The sequence below is a fragment of the Echinops telfairi genome, unplaced genomic scaffold, assembly GCF_000313985.2.
Source record: "Echinops telfairi isolate 266 unplaced genomic scaffold, ASM31398v2 ScPeMD7_7458;HRSCAF=8496, whole genome shotgun sequence".
Taxonomy (NCBI): domain Eukaryota; kingdom Metazoa; phylum Chordata; class Mammalia; order Afrosoricida; family Tenrecidae; genus Echinops; species Echinops telfairi.
This window is the reverse complement of record NW_022111358.1, coordinates 43,487,538-43,501,801: the sequence shown is the minus strand read 5'-3', so window position 1 is coordinate 43,501,801 and position 14,264 is coordinate 43,487,538. Positions and strand designations below refer to the sequence as shown.

The 14,264-nt window shown below is 54.5% G+C and overlaps 1 protein-coding gene across 2 annotated transcripts in view; it reads left to right on the top strand.

The window, feature by feature from the left end:
- The window catches only part of SLC39A11 (solute carrier family 39 member 11), a 291,723-nt gene that overhangs the window by 105,965 nt on the left and 171,494 nt on the right, over positions 1 to 14,264 (top strand). The window contains exon 5 of one of the 2 annotated variants that reach the window (XM_004709171.2): positions 5,615 to 5,735. In XM_004709171.2, coding sequence (XP_004709228.1) covers positions 5,615 to 5,735 — 121 coding nt within the window. Of the gene's footprint in view, positions 1 to 5,614; positions 5,757 to 14,264 lie in introns of both variants that reach the window. The other variant, XM_045299650.1, reaches the window with a different exon arrangement.

The following is a 14,264-nucleotide window of genomic DNA, read 5'->3' as shown; positions in this document are numbered from 1 at the left end:
CTCTCCTTGCTGCTCACTCCCTGGTCACTCCCCTCTCTTCCCCCTCTCCCTTATTCCTTTGCCCTCCTTCCCTTCCCCCTCTCTCCACGTGGACCACCAAGCTGGGCTGAGGTGAGCAATGCTACCGTGTAATGTGTCTGACTGCATTATTGTAATATCTCTAATGCTCTCGATGACTTTAATACTTATATATCTCAACCGTACAATTGTGCATTACTGACCCCAGAAGTAGTATTACTCAACCCGCGATCAGCAGGTGGGGGCTGGCCCCCCACTCCCCGCCGCCAATTTTAATTTAAAACTACACCGCGTCAATCCACCTCCTTGAGGGCCTTCCTCTTTTTGCCTCCCCTCCACTTTACCAAGCACGATGTTCTTTTTCAGGGACTGGTCTCTCCTAACATGTTCACAGCATGAAAGACGAAGTCTTGCCATCCTTGCCTCTAAGGAGCACTCTGACTTCTTCCAAGACAGCTCCTCTCGTCCTTGGAGCAGTCCCTGGTAGTTTCAGTAGCCTTCCCCAGCACCACAAACAATCCAGATGCAGCGATTCTTCTTTGGTCTTCCTTATTCAGTGTCCAACTTTCACATGCACACGAGGTGATGAAAAGTACCATGGCTTGGATCAGGCTCACCTTAGTCCTCAAAGTAACATCCTTGCTTTCCAGTACTCTAAAGAAGTCTTGTGCAGCAGATTGACCCAATGCAACATGTCTTTTGATCTCTTGACTGCTGCTCCCAGGAGCACTGATTGTGGGTCCCAGCAGGACAAAACCCTTGGCCAAGTAGATGAGGGTATTATTGTGTGCATGGATGTGTTGGTGATTGTCATGGATTGAATCACAACTCCACAAGATGGGTATCAACTTGGCCATGCTTCTTGCATTGTGTGTTGACCCTCCCTTTTGTGGTGTGCTGTAAACCCTCACTTCTAGGATGTGGATGAGTCAGGATTCCATCAGTAGGATTAGACTGTACCTCGAGTCAATCTCTTTTGAGACCTAAGAGATTAAACAAGTGAGCAGAGATCAGAGGGACCCACCTACCACCGACACAGAAGCGTTGGGAGCGGAGCATGTCCCTTGGACCCGTGGGTCCCTGTGCTGAGAACCTCTTAGACTTGGGGGAAGGTTGATGCCAAGACTCATGGAGACCTCCAAGGAATGGTGGGTCCACAGATGCTGGAAGACGACAAGGACCCTGCTCCAGTGTGGACAGAGGAAGCTCTCCCCTGCAGCTGGGCTTCGAGCTCCCTGAGCGATGAGAGAATACATTTCTGTGGGTTGAAGCCGTCTGCTCGGGGCTTCTCTGTTCCAGAGGCACTAGACGGCTAAGACCACGATGGAGGTGTTTTGGAACTTGATCGAGGTGGCAGCTGTGCACCACCAACCATGCAGTCAATGCCACAGAATGACACACTGGCAAATGGCCGACCACTTGACTTCATGTGAATTTCATCTCATTAGAAACAGCAACCAGCAGTGGGGACCAAGCCTTTTCGGCCGTCACTCCCCTGGCCTTAGGGCTCATCACTGTCATCCATGATTTCTCAAGGTGTAGGCGAGCCCCGGTGGTGGCTGATCTGGTGAAGCCCGAGGCAGGATGGTGCCCACAGCCTGAGAGTCTGTTCCCTCTGTGTTCCCATGGACTTAGAAGCCAGCCTTGCTCTGGGCTGCTGGTTGCCGCTCGGGTCCCCCACATGGGCATGGGTGAGTGAGAAGCTCATCCGTTCTGTGAGACGCAGTCTAGCTGGTGATCAGGGGTGACATTTAAACCCCCCCACCCCTCACCCCCGCATTATGCAACATAATTCACGATTGCATTGCAGGCATCATGATCGTTGCAATTGCTCAGTCATAAAAGCAGCATCAATTATTTAGCGTCACCTCATGTGTCCGTGTTAAGTGGGGGCTGGGGGGGGCAGCCCACCCTGGTTTCCAGCAGGCCACCTTCCAGGTCAGGCCAGGTCCACTGATTAATCCCCCGCCCCCCCCCCCTGGCTGTCGGTCATCGGGCAGTCTTTACCCTGCTGACTGTCCACAGTTGAATGCCTGAGCCCCAGGGGACCAACACCATCCCAGCCTGCCTCCAGGGAGACCTGAGTCCCCCTGTCCCCAAGTCAGCGTGATGCGAGTGGGGTGGGGGCAGGGAGGTGTGCTGGTTTGGCGAAGACCAGAGATTGGCTGCTTAACCAGACACCTGCAAAAAGTTCAGGGAAGAAATCCGCTCTCTGTTCATTCTATTTCCCCACGAAACCTTTTCTGAGGTTCCATGCCGTCACTTTCTCTGAGACGGGGCCCCTCTCCCCCAGGAGCCCGCAGGCTCAGTGAGGGAGGGGTCCCGCTACCCAGCAGGTAGAGAGCCCCATTGCCTATGCCTGGTGGCTCCCCTTGGGCTCAGTTTCAAGGGGCTGATTTCTCTGCTATCCTCGTCGGACTTGGGGGGAGGAGGGGAGTCAGGACCCCCAGGATGGGGTCTGAGAAGATCCTCGGGGGCCCCAGCTGGGGCACAGCACTGCCGGGCACGGGCAGGGAGAAGCATCACTGCAGAGCCTGGCTACCATGCAGGATGCCTGCTCTCTCTAGCCCTTAGAAAGGACCAGGGCAGTGGAGCTGGGCCCCGGTGCAGGGGAGCCCAGGTGGAGGTGTCCTGGGGTCTTTGTCTAATTTGCAAAAAGGAGTTTTTTTCAATGACTCTGGAGTGAGATTTACTTAGTGCCGCACCAGCCCCCCAGGAGTGAAATCCAGCAAGGTGCAAACAACAGAATGTGGCTTAGGGGAGCTGTGAGGGAGTGTGCGTGCAGGGACCGAGGGGCCGGTGACTGCCCCGTGTCCCTTGCCTCGAGCCCATCATCAGAACTTTGAGTATTTCTTCCCTTCCTTCAGGGCTATGCACCAGAGAAGTCTTCTCAAAGGGCTCCCCCCACCCCCGCGTCTTCTCTGAAGGCATCCTCCTCACCTTTACTCCTACGGACGGGCCAGCATGTATGAAATGCTTAAGATAACACCCCGTGCACAGAGCCAGAACTCGGCCCGCTGCCTCTTCTGCCTGCACTGCCACGGGCCAGAGAGAAAGCTCACTGTCCTTCCCCACTCCAAGCTGAGGAGCCAAGCAGGTGGCTGCTTAACCGCAAGGTCAGCGGTTCGAAACCACTAGCTTTTCCTTGGGAGACAGATGGGGCTTTCTACGCCCATAGAGAGTTACAGTCTTGGAAACCCATAGGGGCAGTTCTACCCTGTCCTGTGGGGGTCATAGAGGGTCGACTCAGAAGGTCAACCCCTCTGTGAGTTGGGGTCAACTTCTTGGCAGTGAGTTTGGGTTGCCGTTCTTGGCAATGCCAACCTTGGCCCTGATACATGGGTCTGGTTGCCTCTTTGAACTTCTCCCTAGGAGGCCCCCCCCTCATAGAAATACAAACCAAGCCAAACTCGCTGCCATTAAATCGATTCCAACTTCTAGCAACTCTGCAGGGCAGGGTCCTACTGTGTCCCGTGGGTGTCCAGGGCCCCGACCCTTCAAGGGAGGACAAGGCCTCATCTTTGACCCTGGACTACAGCTGGGGGTTTTGAACTGCTGACCTTGCAGGGGGAGGCCCAACTCTCCATCCACTATGTCCATAGGGCTGCTTCTCCCCAAGGGAGCAGCACTCATGGCCACCAAGCCGATTCCCACTCCTCGTGACCCCGGAGGGCAGGGGAGAACGGCTCTGTGGGTCTCCCAGACGGTAACTCTTGACTGGAGCAGAAAGCCCGGTCTTTCTCCCAAAGGACGGAAGCGGCCAAATTGCTGCCGACCCAGGATTCCACGGAGGGACGCGGGGGTCTGAGAGGCCACCACAGGCAGAGCCAGGAGGTTAACCGAGGTGGCGGCTCCCTCATTAAGCTGCAGGGGAGAGGATACCGCAGATGGATGGGGTGAGGACAGCGGAGATGCATTAGCCGAGTGAGCTGACGGGGGAGGAAGGATTCAGGTGTTCCTTTTTAACATGTATCTGAAAAGAAATGAGGAAATAAATTTTCTGAATCATCGGGTTCTGATTTCTTATCGTCAAGACAATGGGGAGGCAGACAAGGGCTGGGTGTGTGTGTGTGTGTGTGTTTCAGACAGCCTTGGGGGGCGGGGGCCTGGTGGTGAGAAGGGAGATGCAGGGATTTCAGACACAGCCAGGCATACATTTGTGAGGCCTTGGAAAGAGAGCCAGCCACTGCCCAGTGGATTCCGACAGCTGGTGGCCCCCATGTCTCAGAGTGGACCTACACTCCCAGAGCTGCCTGTGGCTTTGCAGAAGCCGAGCACCAGACCTCTCTGCCGTGGTGCCTTTGGGTGGATGTGAACCTCTGACCTTTTGGCTGGTCAAAATCACTGCCATCAAATCAGGTGCAGACTCATAGCAACCCTACAGGATGGGGTAGAACTGCCCCTGTGAGCTGCTGGAATGATGACTCCTAACGGGAGTAGAAAGCCCTTTCTCCCGAGGAGCGACTGGTGGTTTCAAACTGCTGACCTTGCCGTGAGCAGCCCCTCGCAGAGCCACTACGCCATTGTGTGCGTAACCATTTGCACCACTCAAGAAAGAGCCTCTCCCACTTCCCCCGCTCCACCTCCAAGCCCAGTTCTGGGATTTTCTTAGAGATTAAGGAATCCTGTGTTTGGACTAGATGCCCTGGCTGTTAAAGGAGAATATAGCTATTTGAGGTTACTTTTGCCGGATTTTTAAAATGCACCCACTGCTCAGTCCTGCGTGCCGAGTCTACCTGTGTCCCTGCCCTTAAGGCCCCCTGGGGTGCTGTGTTAGTCTGGATACTTTAGAGAAACAAATCCACAGAAACTCATGTATAAGAGAGAGTTTTACGTAAAGGTTAAATGCACATCAAGAAAACATCCCAACCCAGTACTGCCCAAGCCCACAAGTCCAACATTAACCCACTAGTCCATATGTCCAACACCAATCCACAAAGTCCTCCTCCATCTCACAAAACACACACTATGACGCCGACTGCAAGAGGAAAGTCGAATCAGTGAGCATGTAAACATCTCAGCGCTGGCAGGGGTCTCCACATGTCTCCTCCAGTACCCAGGGCTTCATCGGGGTAGGTCCCTGTATCTTCTCCTTGGGGATGTCTTGCAGGAAGTCAGCCTTGCCAGCTGAAGCAGGCAACAGGCTAAGGCAGCTGCACCCTGGTCCGACCATCAGAAAGCAAGAGACCCAAGAACTAGAAAGGCGAAGCTCACTGAGCCATGTATCTCTCCACCCTTCAATTAACGCCACGTGTTTATCGGCCAGGTTGGCACAAGAAACTTTAACTCGGGTGCCGTGGTTAAGTATTCCAGTCTGACTGCATAGAGATGGCAGGGCCAGGGAGCCCACCGGGCAGTTCTCCTCAGTCCCATGGGCTCGCTCTGAGGCAGAACTGAGTCGGTGGACACAGGTTTGGTGCAGGTAACCCGGAAAGCGGGTTGTCTACCTCATAGCCCCAAGAAGCCTGGGTCAGGCCTAGCACTACTCCGCCGGGCTCTCTGGGCAGAGGTTGGCCACTAGCCCCTGGGACCCAGGGCTCAGAGGAGCACTTAGTATTGATGCCAGAGTGATGGGTGGCACTATTTCTTGTTTCAGGGTGCAGCGGAAGACCCCCAGACGGCCTTGGCCCTGAGCTTCGACCCCAAGCTGGTGAAGAAATCGGACACCGAGGGCCCCTCGCTGCTCTTCCCCGAGAGAGAACTTTCCATCCGGATAGGTAGAGCTGGGCTTCTTCCAGGCAAGCGCCTCCCTGCAGACCCTCAGCTGTGGGTGTGGGAGTCGTGTGGAGAGGTGGGCCAGGTGCCCCTGCCATGGCACAGGGCTGAGTGGGTAGGGGGCTGCATGCCATCTCGTTTCATCTCGTTTGTTCTCCGACCGCCCTGTACAGTGTGAAGGACGAGCGGGGGGCCTCTGGGTCGGGGATGGTCGTGACTTAGGTGTGGTTGTACCTGGAGTAGAGCCAGGAGTCACCTTGTGGCTGACCGGGTGGGGCCCTCACTCTGACGTGGGTCAAAGAGCGCTGGCCGTTGTGCGACTCACCTGGTGAGAGCTCTCACCCCTCTCCATGACCTTGATTGAGCTCTTGGATTCATCTGGGGAAACAGGCTGTGTCTCCCACAGATCCAATTTTCCAGCCAGGAACGCGAGAACCTCTGACTGCAAAGCTGTGCCTTTTCCCTTAAACCAGAGGGCCCAGCCCCTGGAGCATGAGGAGCCCTGGAGGCGTCCTGGTGGCGAGTTGGGCTTCTAACTGCAAGGTCATCAGTTCAAAACCACCAGTCGCTCCTTGGGAGAAAGACAAGGCTTTCTACTCCCGTAAAGAGTGACAGTCTCGGAAACCCACAGGGGCAGTTCTGCCCTGTCCTGCATGGCCTCGGTGAACCCGAATGGCGGCAAGTTGATTGTTTGTTTGTTTGTTTTCCTTCCTGCTGGAGCCCTGCCAAGGACCGTCTCTTGTGAGGAGGGCAGGGTCCTGTCATTGGCCATCCTGGGCTGTGAACGCTGGGCTGGAAGCAGTCCTGTCAGCTGCAGCCACCAGTATGGTGCGACTTTCTAGTCGCGGTTCCATGCTTCCTAGGTAGCCCTGGTTGGACTTGAACCCCCAGCCTGGTGATTTGCTGCCAAACGTGTGAATCCTTTGCACCACCGGGGATTGCTCCAATGGTCTTAATGGGCCTGCGCATCCTCCTGTAGAGGCCTCATGTGCCTGATGATTTGGAGCCTCCTCTTAGACGAAAAAGTTGTCTCGTGTGTGTGTGTGTGTGTGTGTGTGTGTGTGTGTGTGTGTGTGATGCTGAAGGCCATAGGGGTAATGTCAGTCCCTGGCAGCCAAGAAAGGTTAAACAGCGGTCATCTTTTGGGTCAACCTTTTCCAATGAGGGCATGGGAAGGATGGGCCTGTTGGAACCTTCTGGAACGACCAGGTCTTCTTGGCCAGCCCAGGGTTAAGTGGTAAGCAGGGGTTGTGTGGGAGGAAGATGCAATCCTGGCTTCAGAACATCTAGGCACAGCCTGTTACCAGGTTTCCAAGCAACCCTCCTTGGCCGTTGCTAACCATTCAGATGCAAAGGTAAACGCAGCCCTGGGGTGGGGCCGTGGAGAAAATGTGAGGATGGCGCATCCAGACAGCGAGCGCCCAGCCAGCTCTCCAAAGGTCACTGCTGGTCTCACCTGGACGCACCTGCGGGTGTCAGGCAGTGCAGGACTCTGACATCGATAATGGCTGTTTGATGTTTGCCCTCCTGTAGATCGAGCCTGAATGTGCATTATATGTACCATCTGGGTTTGCCTGTGAGCTTGCTGTAAATGGAGCACGGAGATTGGCCTAATGGGTCTTTAGTGAATAACATCAGCCTCTAAAACATCATATTGGGGCTGCTGTTATAATGTCTTGTAATTGGTTCGGCAAGAGGAAAGAGCCACACGGTGGGAGAGAAAGTTCAGCCATTCTGATCAGCCGAAGCAGCAGCTTGATTTGGGAATAGCATTTATGAGATATTTTCCCATTTATGGTCTTGTGCCAAGTGCTTTGCACTCCCGAGGCTGCAACTGTTTTGTGATTTAACTGAGCCGGAATTATTTGAAAGCTATCAGCCTCTTTTCCCTATGCATTCCTATGCATTCATCTACGCACTCACCCACCCACTCATCCATCCCTCCATCTACCCACCCATTCACCCAACTATCCACCCATCCACTCATCCACTCATCCACTCATCATCCATCTACCCACTCATCCATCCCTCCACCTACCCACTCATCCACCCATCCATCATCCACCCATTCATCTATCTATCATCCATCTTATTTATCTATCTCTAACTAGTATACTTTTCATTCAAAGAGTAAGCACATGGAGTAGCAGTATGACATCTTTCTCCCAATTTAAACTTCCCCGAGACCGAGTTCCCTGCCTCAGATGCAAACATTGTCCCTAGCTTCTGGTACATTCTTTCTTTGGAAACCCCATGCTGGGGCCAAGCCTGCGGCCCTGTTGTTCATGCCTCTGCTCTCACACAGCAGTGCTCCTGGTATCATCTCTCAAGCCAGCCCATGGATCTACCCCACTCTTGCCTCTGGCCACCAGGCGACCTACTCGGTCCCCTTCTCGTGGACCTCTGGGCTGGTTTCCATCCTTGCTGCTAAGAACCATGTGGCAGGGGGTAGAGGGGTCCCTGTGTCTCTGTGGACAAACTTACTAGCTGAGTACATTCTAGAAATTAGGCCAGGGGTTCTTTCCACTGGGGACCCCTGAATGGGCGCCCCAAAGGGCTCAGGGACCTCTTGAGGTATACAAACTGGTGTGTCCATGTGTCCGTTGTGGAAAGCACACGCATACCACCGTCCTAACACACCAGTCTTATGACCCCACTGTCGATCAAGGTCCTAGGTCCCCAGACTAATGTGGCCTACTGCCCTCTTTGCAGAGACAAAAAATGACTCAGACCCACCCCCTCCCCATCCCCCTGGGAAATAAAAATCTTTTGACCTGCAGCCCATCACCCAGGATAAAGTGTAGGTATCTGTTTCCACAGCCTCGCCCTCCGAGGACTGGTCTCGCCCACTTTGGGAACCGCTGCTCTAGATCTTGGCTCTCTGGCCTCGACCTTCCCTGTCCACCAGTCTCACTCTCTTCCCAACACCCTCTTTAGACCATTTCGGCGAATGAGAAGGAAGCCAAAGCTGCCCCAGAGGGAGCCGTTCCTGGTATTGGCGAGCTTCACCAGTGCATCGCAATCAGTCCTCTCAGTGGTGGCTGTTTGGCTTGTCTTTTGTCTGGCAGGTGGGTGGTCGTCTGTCCTTCTGTACATGGGAGGAACAGGAGTCAGCATTAGTGTCGGTAGAAGGAGAAGTCGGCCTAGTTTAGGGGAGGGTAGTAATGGCGTAGCACCCCTGTATTTCCTGGGAACCTTTCCCAAGATTGTTAGGGGGACCAATGAATAGGTACTGAAGTCAGGAGAGTATGAATTCTGTAAGGAAAAGACCAGCTAGAAACAGGTCTTCCGTTAGGTCACCAGGCAAGAATAAGCCCCTGGAGAGCATGGTGGGTCTGACACACTTTTGAAGCTGCGTCTTGTAAAGTTTGGCCACAGGAAATGCGTACAGACCTGGTGTGAAGTGGGTACTTGCTTGGGAGACACTACTATGACCACACACTCACAACATGGGGGTGGGGGTGTGTGTTCACCCGTGAACTCACACTCACAGTTTCAACTCCCAAATCTTAAATTCCTCATTGGCTCTGCTGTTGATTGGCTGGGTGGCATTCCCCTGGGAAGGAGAGCTGCTTTGGGGGAGGAAAGAATTAGCCTTTTCTCACTCAAGATTCCCAAGAACTGAGCCCCCAGATCAGCACCTACAGGGCTCATTCCACTCAGAACCGGGGCGGGGTCCAGTTGGCCCTCGGCGCTCTGAAACACGCAAACCAACCTTGCTGCCATCAAGTCGTTGCAATGCCCAGCGGCCCTCTAAGCTGGAGGGGACGCGCACTTGTGGATTCCGAGGCTGTGAGTCTCCACAGGAGCACACACCCTGGTCTTCCTCCCGAGGAGGGCCCGTGGTTAGCAGCCTAACTTGTTACCCACTGTCACCAGGGCTCCTCGTGTGCTTGGGACCGTCAGCCCTCCCTGTTTTCCTGATGGGGACCCGGGGAAAAGCATTGATGAACACAGCCCCTTACTGCCGCTCAAAACAAAACAATACGAAACAAACTCACAGCCATGGAGGTCATTACAACTCACAGCCACCGACAGGACAGGGTAGACCTACCCCTGTGGGTTCTGAGACTGTCACTCTTTACGTCTTTCTCTATCCGAGCAGCTGGTGGTTTTGAACTGCTAACCTTGTATTTAGTAGCCCAACAAGTACCCACTATGCCACCAGGGCTCCTTTCAGTAAAGAGTACAGCCTAGAAGGCCGGTACGGGCACTGTGAGTCAGAATGCGAGGCAGGCCCCAGCTTGTCCTCCTGCAGAGATGCCAGGTGGGCTCGAACTGCCGGCCTGACGGTTAGCAGCTGCGCCTGGAACCCAGTTGTTTCACCTGGGCTCTTCCCGGGAGGCTTGGCCGTTGTCCAGACCAGGGGCTGGCAAGCTTTGGCGATGGAGGAGTCAATCCTCACCCCTCACAGCAGTTTAAAATGTGTTCAAGAGCCAGAGGGATGTTTTCACAAACAAATGAAATCACCATAGCCACGGCTATGTCCCGAAAGAGCTGCAGTTTGCCGACTCCTGGTCTGGGCAATGGCAAACCTGGCCAGAGAGCTCGGAGCTCAGCTGGAGGCATTTGGGGGCCCAGCCGGCAGAAGTTCTGCTGTCCGTGGTTAACAGTTCAGAGAACTCTGGGTTGCGATGTGGACTCCCCAGGCACGGAGCTCAGCAGGCTGTGCGCTGGGTGCTCGCGCCTCCGACAAGTGACCAGCATCTACCTTTGGGCCAGTTCAGGTGGAGCCCCCACCCATCCTGAGAAGAAGCAGAGCATTCCCCAGAGGAAAGGGGTGTCCCTAAAGGAAAGAAAGAAACACAGGGATGACTGTGGTGGTGTATATTTGTTTATCATGACAGATGTCCCCCCAAAATCTTTCTAAAGACCCCAGAAGTATATTTATTGTATTTTTCCCACTTAATGTTGCCAATATTGAGCTATATCCACAGATAACTTTCTCCTCTCATTTGCAATCAAAAGATTCATGAATCCTGAAGAACTGCTCCAATTGTCACCCAGAGCATACTCTATTAATATTTCAACCCAGTTTACTCCAACCCAGTTCTTGCGTGCCTTCAAACATCTTCATGATGTTGGGGGTGAGATGGGCCTACAGGAAGACTGGTGCCCGAGGTTGGTCCAGCTTTCAGCCAATCAGGTTGGCTACTTTTTAGCTTTGTCTTTTCTGAAAGGCTGCTGGGGAGGCAGGCCCTGGTCAGCAGCTGGGAGAAGGGGCGCAGTCACCTGGTGGTGCCATCTTGCTGCCTGGACTCTGCTTCCCGCTGGATGTGGAAATGAATGCAGAATTGGGGCACGGCGAGAGCAGGGATGGGGTGGGGAGGGGGATGTGATGTAGGCAACCTGGGCTCCTGGCTCCCACTGTGGTTCACCATCCTTTTTCCTCTGCTCGGGACCAAGGGCTTAGGTCAGAGGATGAAATTTGAAGTAAGAAGCATTTGAACCATGGGGTGGGCTACATGACCAGCCGTCCAGCTGTTATGAAAGGGCTTCCCGGGTAGCATGAACCTCTGGGCCGAGAAGCTTGCTCGAGCCCCCTTTCTGCTCCGGGATTCTACCAGCATGCACCAGATGGCACAGCTCCGAGGCTGCCTCTGGCTGGCTGCCTCCAGGTGAAGGGCTCATAGGCCCCTGGAAGGTGGGACAGTCGATGAACACTGAGAACTGGTCCTGGTCCGAGACCCTGGAGCTTCGGACTAGTAGCTTGGCCATAGGCTTTGAGGTTCAGTCCCACAGGTGAGCAGCAGCCCAGCAGTGGCAGGTGTGCGTGCCCTCTCTGGACCCATTTAGCTCCACAGCCTTGGCTGTCTATAAACTCGTGGGTAGATTAAGAGACCGGCTCAGTTTGGCATCGCTGGGGTTGCCATGGCACCCTTTCCCCTACAGCCCCAGTCCCTGGGCATTTGTTGACCTCATTAAGGAGGCATCTCCTCCTGCTGGGTTTTGTCTCCTCCATATCATTCAGTCCATCTTTCCCACCCTCCTCTTTGTCTCGGGTCCCTCCCTGTGCCCGCACCCATCTCTGTCTGATCTCTCAGACGCTCTGCGCCTCTGCCATCTCATCTGAGCCCAGAGTGAAGCCCCAGCCTCTCTCATGCATCAAGCACATGCAGCTCCTTGGAGCACTCTCCTGGCCCAGGGGGGCCATCGGCAGCCCCACAGCCGCCATCCCCAGGTGGTGCCAGGAATTGGAATGCTCTTCTGAGGCCCTTTCTTCTCCAGATGCTGCCCTGGGCCCCCTCCCGTCTTCCTACAGAATGAGACGCCAGGAAAGTTCTCCTCCAGGCCGTCCTGGCTCTGGTTCCCTTTAATGAAACCCATCCAAGGCCTCTTTCCCCAGGCGCCCATCCGTTTCTCACACTGTGGTGGCGTGTGTGCTGCTGCTGAGGCGGGACGCTGTGCCCCTGGTGTCTCCCCTCCCAGCTGGAGCACCCGTGGTGGACTGGTGTCAGTAGGGTTTGCAAATTCATTCAGAGCAGGAAGATGGGCCTGGTAGTTCTTTTCCTGGACAGACTATCTCATCATGGTGAATATCCTCCATGCACACCGTCCTTCACATATAGCCCGTGCTGTATGGGAGGGTCTTCATCCGCACCGTCCTTCACGTATAGCCCGTGCTATATGGGAGGGTCTTCATCCATACCGTCTTTCACATATAGCCTGTGCTGTATGGGAGGGTCTTCATCCACACCGTCCTTCAAAGATGGCAACTCACCTTCAGTCTTCCTTATTCATTGTCCACTCTCTGCACAGGATTAGAAATAGGACGGCTCGAGTCAGGTGCCCTTTGGTTATCAGGTGGCGTCTTTGCTTTGTAGCACCTCAGAGAAAGACATTGGCCCATGGAAGCCTCCTGAAGAGCAACAAAGCACCTCTGATGCAGTGCGGAAGGCGGGCCCCTCTGACCGGAGGGCACTCGAAAGACGCTTGGGGAGGAGCTGCCTCCTCACAGGAGACACCGGTGTGTGTACACCTGGAAGAGACCTCTGTTCCTGCCCAGGCCAAAGATCAGCGATCCCGCAGAATGTGCTGGTCATCCACCGCATCTCAGGCACGGACAGTTACGCTAGACCAATCTTGAATGGTGGCAACAGTACACAGTACACAGCACTAATGCTACCTAAGGGGCTTCCAGAAATTCAAGTGGGATTCAGGTGAGGATGTCTTCCAGAGGGAGACTCCTGCTGATGTCAGACGGGTCGTGGCTGAAAGCAGAGAAGTCCAGAAAGATGTGGATCCGTGTTCTCTCGATGGTGCCTAGGCATTTGACTGTGTGGATCATCACGTGGCAGGGACTGGGGCTTCTGGGATACTCAACTGTGCTCCTGGAGAACCTATACAGAGGCAAAGGAGCAGTTGGCTCCGTGAAGCAGTGGGATGCCACGTGGTTTGAAAACAGGAAAGGCGTGCATCAGGGTTTCAGCCGCTCCTCCCACTTATTCAGTCTGTCCTGAGCAAGGGATCTGAGAAGATGGACCAGGTGAAGGGGATGGAGGAAGACATGTGAACAACGTTTGGCATGCAGATGATGTCACCTTGCCTGTTGAAAGTGAAGAGGACTTGGAGTGCTTAAGGGTTACGTTCAAAGACCACGGCCTCCGTTTGGGTTACACGGTCCCATGAAGGAAACAAGACCCCTCGCAACTGGCTCACTCTGCAGCACGAGGGTGAGCGCAGAGACGGTGAAATCAAGGGTTTTCTTCTGCTTGCCTGCACCATCCGTGCCGGTGGGGAGAAGAAGTCGGGAAATCAAATGATGACTTGTCTCGGGAGAATCTGCTGCAAAAGACCTCTTTGAGGTGCTCAGAAGCGGAGATGGCCCCACGATGACTCAGGTGTGCCTGACTCAAGCCTTCATGCTGTTAATCACCTCATATGCATGCAGAAGGCAGGCAGTGAATAAGGAAGATTGAAGAGGAATTAATTGTTGTCCCTGAATGCTGGCGCCTTGATGGAAGAATATTCAATCTATCAGGGGCTGCCAGAACAGTGAATGCATTTGTCTAGAAAAAGTTCAGCCCGGGCACGCCTTAGAGTCAGAGGACGTGAGGCTCCGTGTTACGTACACTTGGACTGGTCTCCGTCGCTGGGGAAGGGGCATCGTGCTTGGTGGAACACAGGCCCTCCATGAGACAGATTGACGCAGGGCTCAGGCGGGCAAAGGGTGGTGCAGGACGCGGCAGGGTCTTGTTCTGGGTATGGGCAGCTGTGAGTCAGAACCAACTGGTTGACAGGGACCAGCAAGTGCTCTGTCGTTAGGATCCCTGCCACAGGACCAGGGTGGTGGACAGTGACGTGTGTATGGTTGGAGCCCCTTCTGACTCATGGCTGCTCCCTGTGTCCATTGGCCGGGACCTGCTGGAAGCAGACCCCCAGGCTTATCTTGGAAGGGACCACCCGTCAGGGCCCACCCTGAAACCTGTGGATGACCATGTCACTGCTTGTGCCACTCAGCCAGTGACAAGCATGAAGGAGCCTTGTTGTGGACAGCAAGCAAGTCATCCTTCTTCCAGAGCCAGTGAGTG